This window comes from Lepisosteus platostomus, chromosome 10, assembly GCF_059453375.1.
Source record: "Lepisosteus platostomus isolate fLepPlt1 chromosome 10, fLepPlt1.hap1, whole genome shotgun sequence".
Lineage (NCBI taxonomy): Eukaryota > Metazoa > Chordata > Actinopteri > Semionotiformes > Lepisosteidae > Lepisosteus > Lepisosteus platostomus.
The window spans coordinates 45,861,518-45,883,588 of record NC_142620.1 but is presented as its reverse complement, the minus strand read 5'-3'; the positions used below and the strand labels follow the sequence as shown (position 1 = coordinate 45,883,588).

Here is a 22,071-nt window from a genome sequence, read left to right as displayed (position 1 = left end):
CATTAAGAAAAGCAAATACATTTTGGAGGAGGTTGAGAAAAGAATTGTCATTCAGACGTTGTCATTTAAGCAAGGGTGAATTTCATCTTGAAGTTGTCTTTGGTTCACGTTCCAGGGCATCATTTCGGTATGGAAAAATCTTAATCATTAGTGAATATAAAATGAAAAAAGTCGTCTTGTTTTGGAACCACTGCAATAATGTAATTTTTAAAAAGTCATGGTGATCTGTGCAATTTTAATGTAGTTATTAACAGCGAAGTATATTTAAATTGAAATAACTTTTTATTGCATTTGAATAAGTGGCCTTTGAGTGCCTCCAGCAGTTCCTTTACCCAGTGTTGCATAATATGAACTTTCAATTTTCATGGAAATTATTCATTGTATATTATTAAAAATGAGAATATCAAAACTTTGAATACTGTCGTGTGGGATGCTGGCACTTGCCGCACAAGGAAGAAGCTTAAATTTACAGCAAAAATATTAATACGTTTTTTTTCCATTTTCAGACTTCAGGATTATGAGACTTTTTTAGATTATTCCATTTTATGGTTAGATACCCTAGGCTCACAAAGCATTAAAAGGATAGGAAAGATTTACTTTAATATTCTTTTAACGTTTTTTAATTCATTCCACTATTTGACAGTATAAGATAACACTACCTAAGGTAAGATTGGCATGGAGTTTCTAAGTTAATGATTTAATAGATGCCTGAGTTAATCATAAAAGAAACTTTGGATGAATTTCTGCCCTTTTAATTTAATGTGTGGAAACATTAAATGTAAAGGGGTGTATTATTTTAATTACGTCCTTCTGTCTTGAATTATAGTATATGGCAGAGGTATAGGTGCTCTAAGTGATTCTTTTGCAGGGTTCTCAGTGTATCTAAACTTTTCTTTCCTTTGCAGAACATTTTCTGACAGAACAGAACATGTTTCATGGCAACATTTTGTCCTCACAGAACATTTTGTTGACACCTTTACTGTTTAGCTCCTAGATTTTGCTGTTGGTTTAATACATCCAACTGGTCGAGACTGGAAGTAAAATAAATAAATAGGTCCAGTTTCTGTAAAAGTAGAATGATAACCACTAGACAATTGTTTTAGTATTGAGTTTAAGCAGCATATGTGGAAAAGCACTACTATATGATATTACAGAAAAGCTTGTGCTTTCATATTGTTAGCTTCTTCAACATTTTATTCCCTGGAATCAATACAGATTCAAATTAATGTGGCTCAGATGAAGTTCAGACATTTTGCAGTGGTCTAGCATGATTTAGATTTTTTTCTTTGCACAAAACCACAATAACAATCTACATTGTTATCTACAGTAACAATCGTGCTTAACATAGGGAGTACAACTCTCTTGTTTTCTCTTAGATACTTTTTTGTAAAAAAGTCATTTATAAGGTGAAGATGTCTGTACATCATCTGTCAGCTGTTCCTAACTACACACACTTTGTACATACCTAAACACAGTTTTACAGTAAATAGAAGCTAACATTCAGTTAGGGATGGGCATCAATACACATATATACAATTATCTGTAATTTGGCCCAAATGGGCCTTCATTTTCAACTTTTCTTATTATATTCATATTAGTCAGCTGTCAGTACCCTGGTTTAAAGCTCCATCCTGAGCACAACACCTCCTACAGTATGGTGCTGCCACACTTCCACTGGTCCAACAGTTTCCTGGTTTTCCTTAGAGGTGCCCATCACAATAAAAGCCAGGCCCAGCCTTGCTTAGCTTCTTGGATTTGACACAATCTAGATACAAGGTGACAATTCTTCTGTCACACACGGTCCCCTGTCTCTTACAGAGCTGTGCCCTGTGGACTGTGGCAGCCATGGTGTGTGCTCTGGAGGAGAGTGCCAGTGTGAGGAAGGCTGGGAAGGGCCTGGCTGCGACCAGCGTACGTGCCATCCTCGCTGTGAGGAACATGGGCAGTGCAAGGATGGGAAGTGTGAGTGTAGCCCTGGCTGGGAGGGAGAGCATTGCACTATTGGTGAGTCGAACTGTACAGTATATAGCAGTTCCCAGGTCTCCCTATTACACAGTTGAATCCATAATTAACTTAATACGATTCATTGAGTTGTTTTAAGCTCTTGAACATTAGGGAATTTACCTTTTATCTCCTGTATGGTGTTTCATACCGTAACTTTGAAAGTAACTTAAAAGTTCTACTTGTCAAAACAAAGAAAAATGATTATTAGTTCAGTTAAGGCTATAACTGATTTATATTTGTTATATTTAAAATCATATGTACTGTATTTATAGAACACTCATCATAAAGCTGCTGATCTTTTGGGCATCTCCAAAACACTCATCCTCAAACCACACATGAAACATAAGAAGTAAAAAATAATATTACTAACATGCTAAACTGAAAACATCAGAATCAAAAGCATCTTTATACAACAGACTGCTGGATTGAGTTTAAACGACCCATAACCCATAAAAAGGGTCAGACCCAGTGATGACAACATGTCAGAAAAAAGCGGCTAGGACAAGAAACTGAATTTAGTGTGTAATCCAATATACAATAGTAAGCATATAAAGAACTTTGCTTTAAAAGAGAAAGAAAAATTTTATGTAAACATCAAAGTGATCAAAGTTGAAGGAGTGTCATAGATCTTATAAAAGCTAACAAACTGCTTATCTTTTAGCTTCCTAACTGCTTATAACCCTGGCAAGTGGAAACATACCAGGGGGCATCTATAGGTCAGTGGAAAAGTATAGCTCATGTCTTAAATGTAGTAAAAAGGGAAGTCGAATGTCTTGTTTTGCGATTGTGAGCAATAACGAAAGTCTTAATTAAAAGTTGTTTTTCTCTACTCGAGTTTGACTGAAAACTAGTTATTCGTTTTAGGGATTAGGTAATCTGTGTCAAAAGTAGGAAGCCTGTCTGTTACTGTCTATAAAAAGCGCTGAGCAACATCTTTCGGGGAGACTAGCTTTTGCAAGCTGCTCTCCCATGTGCACAAGAATAAACAGCTCTTCTTTCACCAACACCCAGACTCTGATATTTTAATGTTTCTTCAAAGTGTAAGCAGAAGCAGGTTCATTTTATATTTCTATGAAAGCAAACATAAATTATATTAGATTCATTGCCAATTATTAGAGTTTTAAAGTATAGCAAGGTAACCAAGTCAAAGTGGTCACGATCAGTCTAAAATCAGAATCCTTTCTCTTATGAAGGGTTGTCATTTTCCCTACTTCTATTTTAAAACTTGTATCATGATTATATTAGTATGTTGTTACTACAGAATAAAACAGAACCACAAACTTAAGGTAATTGTCAGCAGTTCTGCAGAATATGGAAAAAAGCTAAAGCAGAAACAAAATAGTGCTAGTGAAACCTCACAATGCCAAGAGATCACATTCAAATTTTCAGAAAAGTAGAATCACAATTAGCTTTTTTCCCTGATGGGGATAGCTTAGCTGAGAAATCATCGGGTTCTTATTTGCATTTAAACAAGAAAATTAAAGAATAGGTTACTGCTTCTCTAAAAATATCAAGCAAAGCATAAAACTTTGACTGAAGTGTCCAACGATGGCTGAATGATTTATTTGCGTATATTGGTATTAAAAAATGAAACATTGCAGTCTAACGGTTTTATTTCTTTTCTCACCAGCACACTACTTGGATGTTGTTGTTAAAGGTATGTTACGTAATTAAATACAAGACTCATACTGTGTGCAGTGCAGAAAACTAATAATGGTTTCACTAAATGAACAGTTAAAAATTATGCACAAGTTTCAGCACTCAAAATTATTGCATATTTTAAGACTGGTATTATTTTATGTATGGGAATTTGTAATGCGTGAAAGATAATGGGTATTTATTAAACTATTTTTGAAATGTTACTTTATCCAGTTTTGTTTCAGTCATCCCCTAAAATAAATTATATAGGTTAAATAATTGTGAAATGATGATTGTAATGCTTTGTTGTGTGACAAATGGCAAGCTATGAAGATGTTCTCTTTTATCAGAGGTGATTTCGTATATTCTTAGATTACAACATTCACAGACAGGCACTCAAGATTTGACTCTATTTTACTTCCTCCCATCCTTTTTACAGATGGCTGCCCTGGCCTCTGCAATGGCAATGGAAGGTGTACCCTTGAGCAGAATGGCTGGCACTGTGTTTGTCAGCCAGGCTGGAGTGGAATAGGATGTAATGTCATAATGGAGATGGTGTGTGATGATAACATAGACAATGATGGAGGTAAGGGTCCTTTGGAAAGAATACTTTATCTCTCTTTAAAGTATATCTGATATATGGTTCGATCCCTTTCAGGTACTGAAATCCAGAAAATTAGAAGTTAATTTGGCAACCACCTTTCATTCCACATAGAGAATCAAAGCTCTTTGTAGGATTTCTTCTTTTTTTCCAACGAAGAAGAAGAGGAGAAAAAAAGTAAATAAACAGCTCTTTACAATTTGCTATACCATAAGCCAAATTACAAAAATACAGTATATGTAATAATTTTCTGCTTTTCAAAAAATCATTTTCGTCATTGAAATTTAGGTTGATGTTTGAATGCTCTACAGAAATACAAAAAAATGCATATCCACAAAATAAAGAGCACACGTCTGACAAAACCAATAACAAAATTGCATTTTACAGATGACGAGATAGATTTTCTGTTCAAGGTGTCTCTTTTCTGTTTGGACATTTTGCTGAAGTGTCCAATTTACAATTCCACAGTGGAAACAAAAAATAATATGAAGAAACAAATACAGAAAATTCCATTTTTGAATTATTAGGGTTTTATTGGGCTGTTGATTTCTGTTTTATACTTGTTTTGGAGAAAGCAGTGTGGGGTAATGGTTAGGGTATTAGACTCTTAATTAGAAGGCTGCGTGTAAATCCCAGATGGGGTGTTGCTGCTGCCTGTATGAAAAAGGTAGTTTGCTCAGATTGCTTCAGTAAAATACCCAGCTGTATGAATGGTATTAAGAAGCAGCTGTCACTCTGAGCAGGCTTTCTTGGTTTAGGCCTCTGAAGAGTGCTTTAAGATTAAGGTTATGACAATTCAAAGCGAGATAGGGGTGAGCATTTGTAAGCAGGTTAAGTGCAGGAATTTGCACAAGGTGGCAACGGGGCATTCTGCTGCATCTGTTGTAAATGAGGTTTTTCTTTGAGTACGTTGAAGAAGTCTCTCAGGTTATCTCTTCGAGATCGTGGTTAGATCAGTCTCCCAGTATAGTATGGTGTCATACTTGGTTAGATGTCTTAGAACATCTTCTCAGTTAAAGGAGCCAGCCTGTTAAATTATGGTTAAGTTCCATCTCTCTGGGTTTTGTCACAGAAGAGAAGGTGGAATGGGAGAATCATGGTTACCTCTCCCTATGGTTTATCTGCAACGTTTAGCCACTATTCAGATAGTTATCTCAGAGTTTCTCTCTCCCCAAAGTGTACTCCTTCATTAGGAGTTATGGTTCTTCCTGAAGGTTAAAATGTTCGAAGGTTAAAACAGTATCTGCTGGTTTAGGATAAAAATATCTCCATTACAATTTAGTCAAAAAAGTAACTGTGTAGACTAGGTCTACTAGAAAGCAACAGCAAACTCAAATGCTGCTGTATCAGAGGTCCTGAGATTGGTTATTCAGAAGTGTCCTGGTCAAACAGGATCTGTTGCACAGGGTTAGGGTTAGCAAAGAAGGCTATGTTAAATAACAGGTGATTATCTCTTAAGGGAGAAAAAGACGGGGGAAGTTTTGTTTTTCCTGAATATTATGGCTCACAAAACCTGGTGGGGGTTTGGGTGTCATGGTTTCGAGACCCCATGGTTGACTGAAGGAAGGGAGAATGAAATTGTAAGGCATAAATCTGGTGGTTACAACTGCAAGCGATCATTGTGGAGAATAAGTTCATTGGTTAAAACAATGTTAGTAGCCAAGGAGCACTCGCAGGAACCAGAAATAAAAAAGGATAACACCTGGAAGGCAGCCTAGGGGAAGAACTGAGATATTTTTATCTGGGAAAATGAAAGGTTGTGGAAAAATGAATAAATGGTTGTGAAGACAAAAAAAAACTTCCCTTAGCACACCATAATTCTCAGGATGTGACTGAAGCCTGGTTGTCCAGTCCTGGAGCAGTGGGATTTTACACTTTTGCTGTGGGAGATTTGTGGTTGCACAGTCTCCTGGAACAACATTGCCCCAGGACTGTGGAATAAAATTCTGGCCACAGACCAGATAACATACCACATTAAATTTATGAGGCTGTGAAACCATGAGTTACAAACACTGTGTGACGGTTGCCATGGCACTCTCACCTGCTGCAACAAGCAGGTCCCTGCTACAGTGAGTACAAATGTACAGCACTCTGGATAAAAGCATCAGCAAAATATATTAATAATGAAAATAGTAACTTCCAAAGTCACTTTGGTTTCAGCTACCAGATTTTGTCAGAGTAGTACCCATGAGGTAAAGATCTGGTATTAAGTCAAAATTGACCTACTGTATGGTCATTAATTCACAATGGGTTAGATTAGAGGCACTAATACTGTTGTAGTTTTAACTAGATAGTGGATATGTTGCTTAACATGATGGAAAGAGAAGGGGGGAGGGAAAACCAAAGTCACCACACAGATCCTCTTAAGTATCTTGCTAAATGAGTTACTTTTAATGCTTAAGTAAACAATCACAGCCTCCATATTTCATTTTCTAAATGTGTTTGGGGTAATCCTTATCAAAAAAGTATCCACAACAGAAACAATGATCCCACTCAAGATGATGATTAAGCCTAAATGTAATTTTATCGTAGCATTTAGCTTATTACAGTAATAAATTACACTAAACAATATCAAATTAGTTAAATCCTATAAAAAACATTTTTTTTTTAGATAACAACATAGTCAGTTTCAATCTTTAGCAGTAAAATATATTCCTTTTTCATGTGGAAAAAAACAAAAGGAATCAAGATGGAGCTGCAATATTCCCCCAGCATTACATATCATGAAAATCAGAAAAAGAAAAGAGAAAATTAACCCTCAGCTCACAGTTGTTCATGGCCAATTGCTCAAATGTGTGTTGGCTCATTGACTTGCATGCAGGATGTGTTAATTTTTCGTGTACACTTTATATGCGATGGTATATAAAGTGTACACAGCACATATTGAACCAAAAGAAATATATCACTCTACTTATGCAGCATCTTTAAAAAACAAAGTAAATAGATTATGGGTATTGATTTACTGTTTTTGGCCTCTTGCTGGTAGTGTTAGTGAAAGTGGTTTAATGCTTCTTTCAGTTCCTGTAGACTAACAAGGGAAGGTAAATCAGGATTATACAGCCTCATTGGCCTTGAACATTAATGGAGCTGGTCCTCAGTGCACACCCAGACACACCAAGTTAGTGCCGGACCTCATTCTGCCAGGTTCACTAGTTTTGTAGCCCCTATGGGAGAAAAGGCCCTGAAATGCCCTGAGACTGAGAGACTACCCATTTTTTGCTTGTGGAACAAAACAGATTTAATAGATCAATTCAAACTGTGAGGCAAAACAGAAAAATATATATTTTCTTGTCTTTTAATACATTTCACCATATGGAAGATGTCAATTATTCAGAAATCAAACTTTAGATATTGTGCAGCATGTGTTTATTTGCAGTGGCAGAGCTGAAATTTCTTTTTAATTTTGAGGAAAAAAGTGTCAGTCTTTTCTCAGAGTGGTTCAATAAGTTACTCTTAGCTGTATGTTTTTAACTGTTCTAATTGATGAAAAGTCTTTTACTGATATCTGATTTTGGCTAAGTGCACTTTTTTAGATTCAAGTAGTGAAGCATGGCATATCATTGCAATAAGGAATATCGAAGAGTTTTCCTACTTTTTTTCTTTTTGGAGTATCATGTCACAACAGTTCACAACATCTGTTAACCAACATCTGTCATTGCTAAATGTTTGGAAAGAATAAAATATTGTCATAATCTTCAGTTTTAGAAACACTTTAGAAGTCTGATTGTAAGAGTTCAGGTGGATGTTAGAAAATTAAAACAGAAAAAGGAAACATAGAAGATGCTTTGTTGGGTTTATACAAAAAAAAACTGTTATTAAACAAACCCAGACCCCTTACTGGGGAACATTGGCTGACGCAGTTTAAACAGACTATTTATCATTTTCAAGATGCATTGCAAGTCTGGGGTTAGGTGCCATATCTGACAAAAGCCCTTACTTCCCCCACTTCTCAGTTACTCTAAAGCTGACAATTCCCAGGAAGAACAGGAGAGATCTTCTGGCACAGATGAAACTCTTTAATCACTATCTTTATCAGAGGAAATGATTCTGTCAGAGAATACTGCACAAAGCTATGCTTTTTTATTTTTTCTTTCAGTATCCTTATTCACCCTTGGTATACTGTATGGTGTTTGTTTTTCTTCTATTTTGTCCACAGGGATACTATGAAATTTCTGTGGTATCCCTAGTTGCAAATGAAGTTATCTGTGCCAAGGCTGACATTATAAAGTTTAACTTTGAATTTAATAAACAACTTTTTTCTCAGGAGTACTGTGCAGTAAGATCTCGACATCTGCAAATTTAACTTTCACAAATTTGCTTATTTGCGATTCGGTCTGGCCAATGGGGTCTCGTATGGAAGAAAAGCAGAGCGGGATCAAACCAACCTGAAGGTTGTTAACCGCAATTTAAAAATTAGTGGTACAACCGACTAGAATGGATAGATGAATCTAGGTAGTGAAATAGCCTCACCCTATCTCCTGCCCAAGTACTTGCTACCCAGCATTTGCATCTCAATGTAGTTTTCTTTTCATATTGTTACGAACACTCCAGGTTCTGTGTTGGCTGTGTGGAGAATGACAAGCTAGAAACAACAGGCTCACAGACCCACTGAGAGTTTTATTGCTGGTTTCATAACAGTGGGGTGTGCTAATCATGGAGGCAGAGAGAGAAAGTGCAGGCTGCAAGCGGAGGCGGGGTTTGTGTTTATCTTACCTGATTACTGTAAGTTTATGTTTGGTGTTGGTTTTTTTTTTTAATTGATCATTTTTATTTAATGTAAAACCAATGCATTAGTACTTTAATTATCTTAAAAGAGGTGTTACTTTATTTCTTTTAACCATACGCATTATATACTGTAGTAGATTATGCAACAGTATAGGGGTGAACTTGTTTCTGCATAAATTTGTCCTTTTGTAAAGGTTCTCTGTACCAAAACCTCACAAATATAAAGACCCTTCTATATTTCCTAGTTTTAGATAGTTAATTTGATTTCAATGCATGGTTCTTTAAATCCTGTGTCTGCAATCCTTCATGTTAATGGATTAAAGGTTGTTTTTTCTGGTTGTTCTTTTTCTGCTTTTACTCTAGTTTGACGATGCAAAAAAAGAAAAATGCAATTCAACCAGATGTTGGTTTGAATGGAAAGAAATATTCAGCTGTTTTCAATTACTCACTATTGAAATCTACATCCAAATCCAAAACATGTTTTTGTCTTCATTTGATCAAGAGCTCATTAGTGTTACCATTTATATCCTTAATGAAGCCTCATTACAGCTATTGATATGAAAACTAAATGGCAATTAATGACCTTACGCAAATAAAGTGATTAAGAGATAATCTGACAAAGTTTAGCCAGCTGCACATTTCTGAGTTTATAATCATAATTTGAGTTCATGATCTGATGCACTTTAGTAAATATATTTGAAATTTCAGTTTACAGAGATCTGTTGGAAGTAATCGGGAAGTATTGAAGTCTGTGAAGTCAGTAAACTGTCTTTAGTAAAATAAATGCATTAAGAAAAAAATATGCATCATTTTTTTATGAAGATGTTTAAAACAGATTTAGCCATGTATATTAATGGACTTTCACAGAATTTTCCATTGACATACTGTAATATAGGGATTTGCAAATTGCATTGCCCTTTGAACTGGGAATCCAACACTGCTAATACAGAAATTATTCAAAATTATTACTTGTTCATAAAAGCAAACTCATAGTCATCCTGGTAACTAGCTCTAATTGGAGAGTACAACTGTTCTCTTGAAATATATTCCAATTTATCAAGGCTTACAAGTATAATGGAATCCAAACTATAGTAAAGACCTCTTTTGGCTAAGTAACCCATTTTAAGTTTGGGAAGTGTTCTTGTTAGGAGTCTCACATGTTCATTGTCTGTTTATTGGTACATATCAACAACTGGTATCAGATTAAAAAAGTCTACCAGTTGTGTTTTTCAATATAGCTGTTTGTTTCAAGCAAAATTTCTTAATGCGTTTTTTCTAATTGATCACAAATTAAATCATGGTGCTAATAGACAGCACATAAGGATGGCAGGTTTTGTTTTATGGCTTGTGAATAAAGCAAAAATAATGGAACACATTTAATTTGATAAGTCTTTGGGGAATCCATTAGTCTTTCTGTAGTGTTTCTTTTTGTTTCCTTGGGTAAGGTTCATATATACCGAGTTAGAAAAAAGTAAATACATTTAGCCTGAGTAAATTATAATTGCTATTTATCCCTAGGTAGCGTTGACCTAAAATTTGGTTATCTAGCAGGCAGTATGTCCTAATTTTCACTCATTTTAATCTTAACAAACAACCAATGCCCCTCTAGACATAGTTATCATTAAGGCTTTAAATTTTGAGTCTCTATTGATTTAGGAGTACATTGTTGTTAAAAAGAAAGTAATTGGATGTTGGATTGGGAGCATAAGGTTATCATTTTAAGCAGGCAACTCCAGAGATATTATGTTCCAAGAAATTTTATTTCTGATGTTTATGCAGCAGAATGTCTCATGCCTGCATCGAAATCAGTTTCAGTTCTATACTGTATTCTGTGCCTGGGACATAGTTGAATCATATAAGTTAAGGTTAAAAAGGTTAAATTCTAATTATTGTTTGAGTAACAACTTGGATAACACTGTGTTTTTTTATATCACAAGGTGTGCTTTTTATATCTTCTATTAAAATACATAAATTGTAACTAACTTCTCCAACATTTGTGGTACAAATTACTAATATTGAGCATTAAAACTTATTTTTCCTAATCAAATTCACTGCCACTCTCACAACTCAGAAAGATTACAAATTGAATTCAAGCTTTATTGTCCCATTGGGGAAATTTGTTTTACAGCCACACTCCCAACATAACAACACAATGACAGACAATTGTGTTGTAAATCTGTAAATCTGAGATTGCAGTTTATTCTCAGATGTGATTTAATTGATCATGTACTCCATACTAAATGTTGGTGTTTAAATAGCTCGCTTTTCAGTTGTATGCTACAGCCATCATTAATCTTCATGTTTATCCTGCTATGGCATTTCTTTTTCTTTTGTAATAGAAGTCTGTAGATGCAGTTTTATAATGTGCAGCAATGAAAGTGCAAAAGAAAGTAAATTTTAAGATAAATCCGACTGAAAGGAGTATGCTTTCATTTTGCCTTTTTTTGTCTACACTTTGCTCACTGATTTTGTTGTTTTACTGTTATTTCATGCTATTGTTATATGTAGCTTTTGCACTTATCAGGATACAAGTGCCTGCCAAATAAGTAAAAGTAAACTTAAATGTCTGTTCTCATGGTTCTGTGGCTTGCAGATGGCTTGATGGACTGTGTCGATCCTGACTGCTGCCAGCAGGCCACCTGCTACAGTGGCCCTCTGTGCCAAGGTTCACCTGACCCTCTGGACCTCATCCAGCAGAGTCAGACGCCCTTTATCCAACTTCCCCCACGGCTCTTCTTCCAGAGAATCAGGTTTCTCATTGGCAAGGACACAACTCACGTCCTCCCTGGGGAGATCCCTTTTGACACCAGGTGCGACTCCCTTTCACTCCCTTTTTCATAAGTAAATGAATTAAATCAGACTAATACGTTTGATTTCAGCAGGCGTTTCTGATGGTGAACAGCATAACATAACAGTTTTTAAAATACCAAATTCAGGGGTTCAAATGAAAAAGAAAACTGAAAACTAGAAGAAGCATTAAATGCCCCTTTTCTTAAATTTTGTTTAGTGAATAGTCTCACATTATTGTAGATTACTGTTTATTTTATGCTGTCATCTGAATGCTAGCTGATCTTAAGAAAGGATTTAATTCATTGGGGTTTGACTTATTAAAATGTGCTTTGTTACTTATTTAATCACATTAATATGCAGCAGTAGATTCTATATCATATAACAAGCTTTAAAACCCTACTTGGTCTTGCTACATGTGAGTTTTTCATTAAGATTTTCTCACTGCTGGGATTTAGGAGAGTAATATATTTCCTGAATACTGAGTAAGTCATTTTTTTAGTAACAGGGTACTTTGAATATTATTTGTTTCATATTACAGAAGACACCATTTTAACTACATGAACGTGTTTTAAAAAAAACAGCTCCTTGTCTGAGAGAAAATTGACCCATAGTATGGCCACTCATTTGGGCATTATGTGGGTCTGAGCAGGGAGTTCAAATCAACAGCAGCAAAGCACTATTATGCGATGTGCACATGGGTTTTTCATTGCCTGTTGACCTCTGTGTTTGTGTAAAACTTGAAATATTACTTTTCAAAAGAATGTGTAATATACATACACCCATTACCCCCAAAGCACCTGTATAAAGCCATGTTGATTTCCATCAAGTGACCTCAGCTGCCTCAGGCATTTTTTTTTTTTGCTGTGAAGGTAGTCCTATTTCTTAACTAATAATTATCATTTCTTTTCAATTACTACAGTAAATGTATATTTGATGTGTTTTTGCTTTATCTTCCTAGTTCCATGGAGGAAATAAGGCAGCAGCAATATTCCTCCATTTTACCATGCTCATTGAAATTTGTGAACTATAGCATTTTAACAAGCATTCTCCCTGCAAAATGAATTATGTGTTGGTCAGTTAAGTGCTGAAATCTTATATGGTTTATGAAATAAGGTTGTGTCATCTTTCTCTAACTGTCACGATCGCTAACCCCTCCTCTTAAGGGAGCTCCAGCCCTTCCTCGTTCCTTCCCATTCTCTGCACCTGTTCCCTATTCCCGTTCCCCTTTAAAAGCCAGACGCTGACTTCACTCCTGGCTTCTCATTGATTTCCGTGTCGTGAGAGCCCGGGGTCCTGCTGCGTCTGGCTCCGTTATGGTTTTAGTTTCCTGGTCCTGATTCCTTGTCCCGCCGGTCCCGACCCGGTTCTGGTTTTTAACTACGGATGGATCCCCTGGTCTTGGACTTAACCTCTCGTCTTGGATTCCTCCTCTGGATTTACCCTTGGATTGTTCGGCCTGGATTCACTCCCCCCGGACACTAGCACTGCATGGACACGCCCCCCTGTCTCCTGACCGACTCCTGCATGATATTTTTCCCCTTGTGTCTTCACTATTCTGGATCGCGTCGTCCGCATAGGGCCCGGAAAGAACTGTTCTTGACACTAACAGTCAGTTGTAGTCTTTTGGTTTCTTAAATTCATGTTCATTTTTAAGTAAACATAGTGAACTTGCAATATTTAATATAAATATTTTAGGTTCACGCAAAACCTTTGAATATTTTTATTTGCTCATTACTAGCCTTGGAAATTCAGCATTTGTTTCTAACTCCTTTAAGAAAATATGAGGCAAACTTTCTTCCTAAGGTTTAGTGTGCGTCTTTAATTAAGCATCAGTGTGAGACTGAACTGAATAACTGAAAAGCTGAATTGTGTAACCTAGAACTCCTGGAGTGGCTGAGTGGTGCATCAGTTCCCTCACCTCTAAAGACATGGTTTTAAGACTTGAAGCTTGAGCAGCTTGTACTGTAGATATTAGTTCATATAACAAAGCAGTCACAATTCAACAAAACTGCTTTTTCAGAAGCCATCCTGAGTCAAGATGCCGAGACCCCGAGTGTAAGTCTAACCCAGGATGACAAGAAGGAGGAAAACACATTGAGGCTGCATTTTGTTTGCCTGCATTTTGTGATGCAGAGAACCTTCCTTTCCAGCAGAATATGTTATGAATATAAATCTTCATATGGCCTCTTAAAATAACAACAAAGAAAACATTAGATTACAATCATTTTTACAGAAAAAGGGATGTAGATCCATGTGATCCTTTTTTAGTTTGTGTAATATCATAAGGAATTTAGTTTTACTTTCTTTGGTTTTATTCCAAGCCAAGCCTTGATTGTCAAGCCTTGATTCCTGTGTTTGCATCTAGTCGCTCTTCAGTGATCCGAGGTCAGGTGGTTGCAATTGATGGGACTCCGCTGGTTGGCGTCAATGTGAGTTTCTTGCACCGTCCTGAATATGGCTATACCATCAGTCGCCAGGATGGCAGGTATGCGTCTGTTTGCTCCACTCTTACCTCTTCATACTGTATGTTTTCTATGGTGCACGGTCTGAATAATTTATCTGTCATTGAGATATTGAATAAATAACCAAGGTGCTCCTTTAAAATCATATTCAGTCACTTGCTGCACATTGATTACTCACTGAAGAAATGAAATGAGAGAACTTGCCTGTCATTGTTAATTTAGGTGTCAGCTCTGAAATTGCAACCAAATTGACTAATTGCATCCTCCATTGCATCCACATTCACAGCTTCCTCCCTTCAATTAGCAACAGCATGGAAATCAAGCAAAATTACCAGGCCTGACCATTGCATTGCTTGAAAACAAATAGTCTTTTTCTCACTATGTTTAGTACCACTAGCTTAGCAGCTATTGATTCAACTAGAGTTCACAGAGATATGTTTTCAAATATTGCTTACTCATAGAAGCACAGCATTATCTATGTACATTGCTGCTCATAGAAAGGACTTACATGCAAATGATTACCATTGAGTAGATCTTTGGAAATATTTTGGCAGCCCATTCCAGATTATAATTGCAAATACAGAAGCAGAAATTGAATGCGGTTTTAAGACAAGACACTTCTCAATAAACCCACACAAGACTATCATTAGCCATAACATGTGGGCTGTTGTTGAATTTCCAGAATTAAAATTATACTGTTTACACATAAGTTTCTTTTTGTTTCATTTTTACAGTGACATCATCATTTTGAATCCCTCGGTCAATCTTGTAACATTCGGAAATAAATTCCATTGAAAAGCTTGTTATTCTCTATAAAATTGTTATTCTAGTTACCCCCAAGGTATTTTTTTTTTGATTGATTCCATCATTGTCAACATTTATTTTATTCAAGCTAGGTCTCAAAAAGACTTTTGAGAACTTAAAAAGAATTGCACAGCATGGGAAAAAAAAAACTTCTTAATGCACTAATGGTTTCTCAGTTAATGATAACAAGCTATCCTTCCTGGTTCCAGACAATATAATCAGCGTGAAGCTGCGAAAAGAATTTTCAGATGAAGAAAGCTTAAGCAACAAAGTACTGTTTGATTGCTGCTGGTCCTTTCTGTCAAGCTAATTGCTGTTTTCCTCACTGCACTTCTGATGAGTGAAGTTTTAAATTCACTCAGTTTAACAGGGTAAACCTATTGAGCACCATGGCAGAAATGACACCCTACTGATATAAAGTATTATTATCAAATCTTTTCCCTAACACCTTATGTTTAAATTTAGTCAGACCATTTTGTATTAGGTTCCACAGAGAATAGACAAATAGATGGATGTACTGTATATATACAGTATATAGATCTTCATTTTCCGAATTAATATGGAATTAACATATTTTCATGTTCATTTTTTTCGTTTATTCTTTCCCTACCTTGCTTTTGGCTTTCAGTTTTGACTTGGTGGCTGCCGGGGGCATCTCCGTCACGCTGGTCTTTGAGCGGGCTCCTTTCATAACTGAGAGACGGACTGTCTGGTTGCCATGGACACAGTTTGTGGTGCTGGACAAGGTCACCATGGCAAGAGTGGAATCTCCCAAGCCCACTTGTGACATGAAGAACTTTGTCAGTCCCTACCCCATTGTCCTTCCTTCCCCTTTGACCACATTTGCTGGGTCTTGTTCTGAACGGGGACCGGCTATCCCTGAGCTGCAGGTAATGGAGTTTGGATTCAAGGACACAGTTCAGGTTCATTACATTCTTAAAGGAAATGTCATTCCGTGCCTGGATTTTTATGCCTAATTGTATGCTTCTTACAGCTGAAGTAAATTCCTCATGTACAATTACATAATATTAGGAATATCTAGCTTAAACATTTGCTGCAAATGTAATCCACAGCCTTTTGGGTTTTTTAGGTTTTTTTTACACTCATGAAACATTTAAGCAGTGAATTTTACATATACAATATTATTAATTGCCCTGACTACTTTCTAAACAGTTTATTCCCAGTTACAAAAAAAGGGGTATGAATAATTATAAAATAATGTGTATCATCAAATTTCAGACAAGGATTTTACAATAATACAAAAGTACACAAGACACAATAATGTACAATTACACACAATACTTTCACTAACAGTACTGACAGATATTTCTCATGCTGTGAGCATCGGAGTCCTGCCTCAAACATACTATAGAAAACACATAACTCTTTCTGAAATCAAGGCACAAAAAACTTTAAAAGGGTAAAAAAGTAAAGTACTTGAAATGTGTCTTTTCAAATAAAAGGGATCTTGCCCAAGACTGAATCATTCTCAACAATGAAATATTTGCCCAGTCTGTCAATTCCACAGACAAATATATAAAAAACCTAATCTCTTTACTTAAAGCCTAAAGTGCTCTACCAGTCTTCAGATACCTCTCCCTAAATATTCTCTTTCTCTGTCCTCTGACATTTCTCTCCAAGATCATCCATACCAGTTTACTATATTTTTTATACTGTATATAGTATATCCTGCCTTGAGGCCTATATTTTATGTTACATCTCCATAAAGACTGGCTTAATGACCTCAAGAAGAATGACCTGGTATCTGTTAAATATTGATGTTCTAAAAAAGTTGCTGTAATGATTTATCAGAGAATTGGTTTAACCTCACGTAACAATTAGTACACTGTTTGGCCATATTTGCTGCTTCAAGAACCAGGGACAGCTGCACACTTCAACAGTGTCCACTGTATCAAACCTACAGCTATGGGAAATACAAACACTTAGCTACTCCCAAACAAGCATCAATACTAATTTATTTCACAACATCACTGAAGATTTTGATAAACGACATTTTAATGTTTGTCTTACTAGAGAACGTGATACATCTATAGTTATGTATGACAGACAAAAATTACAAACTATAGTTTATAACTAGGAAGTAAAATCAATATTTTTTTTCTTGAAGCAGTAGGATAAAAGTTGATAATACTTTAAGGAAAAAGTTGCATCTATAATGTTAAGTCATTTTCACCTGGTATGCTCCTGCTCCATACATGTGTACTGCTCTAACAGTTTAACAGTAATTAGACATTTGCGCACATTTTTCTCAGCCTGCCATCTGCTACAGATAATTCAATTCCCCCGAAATGTATGTGCCTTCAAAATCTATTTCATGTGGCCTTCTGGATCACCCAGTTTATGGTGTCCTCTAATGAGATACGTAGCTATTTAGAATGAGAAGTTGCTGATACTCCTTGCAGTAATAACAGAATATAATGCTTAAGATGTCAGGTAGTGGCTAGCATCGATAATGGCTGGAGCAGGAGGGGTTTTATCTGACTAGTCCAGTGTGTGCTTTGCACTGAAAGTCTGTAATGGCAAAGATATTGGAATCACATTCATATTTGAGGGCAATCAATGAAAATTGAAGCTGGATTTCAGTCTAAATCTTACTGAGCACTAAACTCCATACAGGATTAAACATAAAATATTAGCACAAGAGATGGGGAAAGAAGGAAAAAGTATATATTTTAAGATATTTTGATGTTCTAACTGTTTTTCCATTAACTTAAAAAATATTATAACCTGTCATAAAAATATCATTCTGAGAAATGCAGTATTTCAGCTTTTCATACTGACATTGTTATTTTTGTTGTAATATTATAAACATGTAAAATGTAAAACATGTCATTGCTTTTGCGCACTTCACTACCATACACGCTTTATTACTGACAGTCCTATTTGCACTGATCAATAAAACACGAAACTCGCCGCAGTAACAGTACTGTATACAGTGAGAAAACAATATGCTTTATGATACAAGAAGCTACAAAAGTAAAAACAGAGTGGAGTGGAAAAAAGCATGTTTGTACAAAATTCTCTTGATTTAGGAAAACAAGTTTGGAACGATGTAATCCCTTCTGTTCTTACTGGAACACATTGTCCTTCTACTCTTAAGTTACTTAGACAATATTTACATAAAAGCTAATATTGTCTTTGAATATATATTGTATTAAGATTTTTTTCTAAAATAATTGAAAAATATCTGACAAAAGCTACGCTTTCTCCAACTAAAAGTGACTACTGTTTTGCAGTACTGTACATACTGTATGCATATTTTTGTCTGTAACACATTTGTATTGGCTGTTTTTGTATGAAGTGTTAATTTTGTGGTCACATTTAGTTTTATTTTTTTGTTCTTACTGCTTATAATTAGGAGATTTGGGCAAACCAATGTTATTTTCGTTTCCAGTATCTGAATTAATTCTGTCTGTTAATTACTGGGAACACAGTACCACATGCACATTGTTGTTTTTTTCAGGCTGTTCATGAAGAAATCACCATTCCTGGCAGTTTTGTGAAGCTCAGCTATCTCAGCACTCGCACCCCTGGCTACAAATCCTTGCTGAGGATTATCCTAACCCATTCTACTGTTCCCATGGGTCTCACAAAGGTGCATTTGATGGCCACCATTGAGGGAAGGCTCTTCCAAAAATGGTTTCCAGCTGCTCCCAACCTGTCTTATATCTTAGCCTGGAATAAGACTGATATCTACGGGCAGAAAGTGTCTGGCTTGACTGAAGCAATTGGTATGTCAGTTACACAGTTATCATCAGTTGCAATAAAAATATCCTTAACAGATGGTCATTATTTTCTCAGACTATTTAATATAAGATGAACATTTTGTTTACATATTTAATGTATCCTATTAGTTCCCAGCCTGCTAAGGGTTCATTTTAAATCATGAACTTATCCCCAGCACTCTGAAAGCAGTCATACAATAAAAGCAAGTGATTGCAGGAGACCTTCAGTTTTAATGAAACATTCTGAAGCTCTTCTCAGCTACTATATTTAAACTGTGGCTTATCTGCTTACTTTCAAATTTGAGACATTTTATTTATCTAAAATGACCCTGAAAAACGTTATTTTATTAGATGTGACGAAATCAATTTACTGTTGTAATGTTTCATGATGTATTCAGATATTTGACTGGTACACATTTTCAAATTCATAGCAAAAAGGGCTGAGTGGTGTTATCACTTTAAAAAAGGTCATTTTAAATTCAGCCTGAAAGCTGTAGTGGACTATAGATTATGAAGCCAGAAAATTTAAATTGCTTACTTTTTTTCTGTTCAATAGAGACATTTTTTCTTTCATACAGAATTTTCCTATACAGTATACTTCTTGCTCATTCTTGATGACATTATTAGACTAAAACCAGATAGACATGTACATATGGTTGCCTAATATTTGCTTGCATTGTATTGCTCCTGCCTTGTATTGGCAAACTATGTAATATGGTATTTGTATTGCTCCGTATAGCTGTCACCATGGTGAACAAAGTGTTAATCTTACAGATAACAATATACATGATATTTAAAAACTAGAATGGTCTTTTGTGGAAATTCTAAAGACTAAAAGCCTGCTTAATCATTGTGACAGCAGTGATAGTCAGACACCAATACAGTGCTTGCTAACATGGTGTATCCCGATTATATATGTAATCCAGTAACCACAGGAGAGACACATGAGCCTAGACAGTGGAGGGTCTCTTGGGAGATGGCAAGCGGTGGTACAAAAACAGAGAACACCACTACACCACAGTGGATATACAAAAACAGGGGGGAAATGCGGTCGCATTTTAGCCTTTCAGTGCCTTTATATAATAAAATGTTGGCCAGTGTTACTCCTGTTCTTGTATGTTTTTTTAGCAGTATTATTTATCACCCTTTTATAAACTGGTATTCTTAGTCACTGTGAAAAATGGATGATCTTTTATTTTTTATTTATTTTTTATATAAAAATATAGTGAGTTATATAGTGAGTTTGGTTACATATATGCATGTTAAGTTTTAGAAATCTTCAATACCCACATTACCAAGTGATTATATAGGCATACTGTACATATGTATTGTTGCATGAATATTGTAATCTACAGTACTTTACAAGTCATGTTTTATAGTCTGACAGTCAAAGAACAAGAACAAATAGTAAAGGTTTAAAATGCTGTACTGTATGTATGCTACCGACAACACTATACAGCAGAAATGTAGACCTCTCCACTCATCTTAAATATGCACTGTCACACTGATACTCAGTATTTTCACCAGAAATGTTTGCCTCTTTCAGTGTCCGTTGGTTATGAATATGAATCATGCCCTGACTTCATTGTGTGGGAGAAGAGAACTGCCCTGTTACAGGGTTTTGAGATGATAGCCTCTAACCTGGGTGGATGGTCTTTGGACAAACATCACATCCTGAACTTGCAAAGTGGTAAGAATCCATACTGCTCTTTGTCTTTCTATGATTATGTACTGTCATGTTTGTGGTACAAAACTTTTAACCTGAGTATATGATTTCATCATTCTTGCTTTTTAATTAAAATAATCTTATGTCTCTAGGAATTCTACACAAAGGAAATGGGGAGAACATCTTTATTTCCCAGCAGCCTCCAGTTATAACTACTGTCATGGGTAACGGTTACTATCGTACAATCCCATGTCCAAGCTGCAATGGGCCTGCACTGGGAAATAAACTCTTCGCTCCTGTGGCAGTCACCTGTGGTCCTGATGGGAGTGTCTATGTAGGAGATTTTAACTTTGTAAGAAGGATATACCCAAATGGTTATGCTATCAGCATCCTCGAACTGAGGTATGTTAGAAACAGATTTCCTTTTCAAGAACAACATTGATGATTTAGAGTTTCTTTCAGCTTCAAGTGTTTGTGTTTTGAGGGCAAGTAGATTATGGAAACCATGTACTGTAATCTTTTATTGCCCTTAAAAGACAAGGTTTTATTTTGAGCCCCTTTTTCATTCCTGAAAATCTTTTTACCTCTCTTACCCTCTAGTACTATTCTCTCATGAAATCCAACAGAATATTTTTTTCAAATTGATGCTCTCAGCATGTACGATAGAAGGATATTAGACAGTTTTCCTTAGGGAAAAATGGAAGCAACCTTATTCCTGCTCAAAACCTCAAGCAAAAAAAATTGTTTCTACATTAAAAGTAAAAGATAAGATGACTTATTAATAAATAATCTGAAGCTGATGAACATCAGTTATTCTTTGTTACAAGTTAATGGACTTCCATTCCATACATTTCATGTAATTCATTTTAAAATATAGCTGGCAATGACAAGCTTTTGTCACAATATTGTGTTATTTTGCTGCATTAAATATGTATTTTTTGTCTTTTTTCAATTCTTGATTGTGTCCTTAGAAACAGAGACATAAGGCACAGGTATGTATTAAATTCCATAATTTAATCATTTCATGTGCTGCTTTACATTTTGATTAAAGCTGCTTTTTTAAGTTAAAATGACACCCTGCTTATCTTTTAATTTTATTTAGATATTTATGTTTTGTTTATTTTATCTGGCTCAGTACATCCACTTCAGTTTGGTTAAAATTGTCCCTTATGATAAGTAGAGACATGTTTTTTTTTATTTTGTTCTTGAGGAAGAAATTACTCAGAAAGTACTAAGAAATTAGTATAGGGGTTTATTGATCTACACATAAACATTGTGCTGCGATTAAGACATCTTCTGTCTTTTAAAATAATGGTCTGGGGTATTTAATGTCCACAGGATGCTGTAGACTAACATGGGTCCATGTTTATTCAAGAAGCAGAATCCCATATGACTATGGGTCCTATAGTACTCCTGAAGGTCATGTACAGTACAGACTTTGCTATGATAGGGTGAAATCTTCCCTACAAATATAGCTACTGTAAGTCTTCCTCGTGTCTTAACTCTAGGGTCCAAGATACATGTAAATGTTTTATTATTTTTGCATTTCATCAACACTACACCTGCAAAACATAATCTGAAAATGTTATCAGATTACAGTTTACAATACAATACTAAGCCTTTTACAATCAGAAT

General features: G+C 35.6%; 1 protein-coding gene and 1 long non-coding RNA gene across 7 annotated transcripts in view; one reads left to right on the top strand and one right to left on the bottom strand.

Annotated features, from left to right (window-relative positions):
- tenm1 (teneurin transmembrane protein 1) overlaps nucleotides 1-22,071 on the top strand; it is a 339,710-nt gene that overhangs the window by 259,256 nt on the left and 58,383 nt on the right. For all 6 annotated transcript variants that reach the window (XM_088596739.1, XM_088596742.1, XM_088596741.1 and 3 more), the window contains 10 exons: nucleotides 1,819-2,004; nucleotides 3,635-3,661; nucleotides 4,082-4,228; nucleotides 11,562-11,778; nucleotides 14,124-14,243; nucleotides 15,653-15,914; nucleotides 18,509-18,776; nucleotides 20,317-20,460; nucleotides 20,589-20,838; nucleotides 21,408-21,428. In XM_088596739.1, the coding sequence (XP_088452865.1) occupies nucleotides 1,819-2,004; nucleotides 3,635-3,661; nucleotides 4,082-4,228; nucleotides 11,562-11,778; nucleotides 14,124-14,243; nucleotides 15,653-15,914; nucleotides 18,509-18,776; nucleotides 20,317-20,460; nucleotides 20,589-20,838; nucleotides 21,408-21,428 (1,642 nt within the window). The remainder of the gene's footprint in view (nucleotides 1-1,818; nucleotides 2,005-3,634; nucleotides 3,662-4,081; nucleotides 4,229-11,561; nucleotides 11,779-14,123; nucleotides 14,244-15,652; nucleotides 15,915-18,508; nucleotides 18,777-20,316; nucleotides 20,461-20,588; nucleotides 20,839-21,407; nucleotides 21,429-22,071) is intronic.
- Nucleotides 1-22,071, bottom strand: part of LOC148653804 (uncharacterized) — an 84,486-nt gene that overhangs the window by 13,365 nt on the left and 49,050 nt on the right. The gene's annotated exons all lie outside the window — the stretch shown is intronic.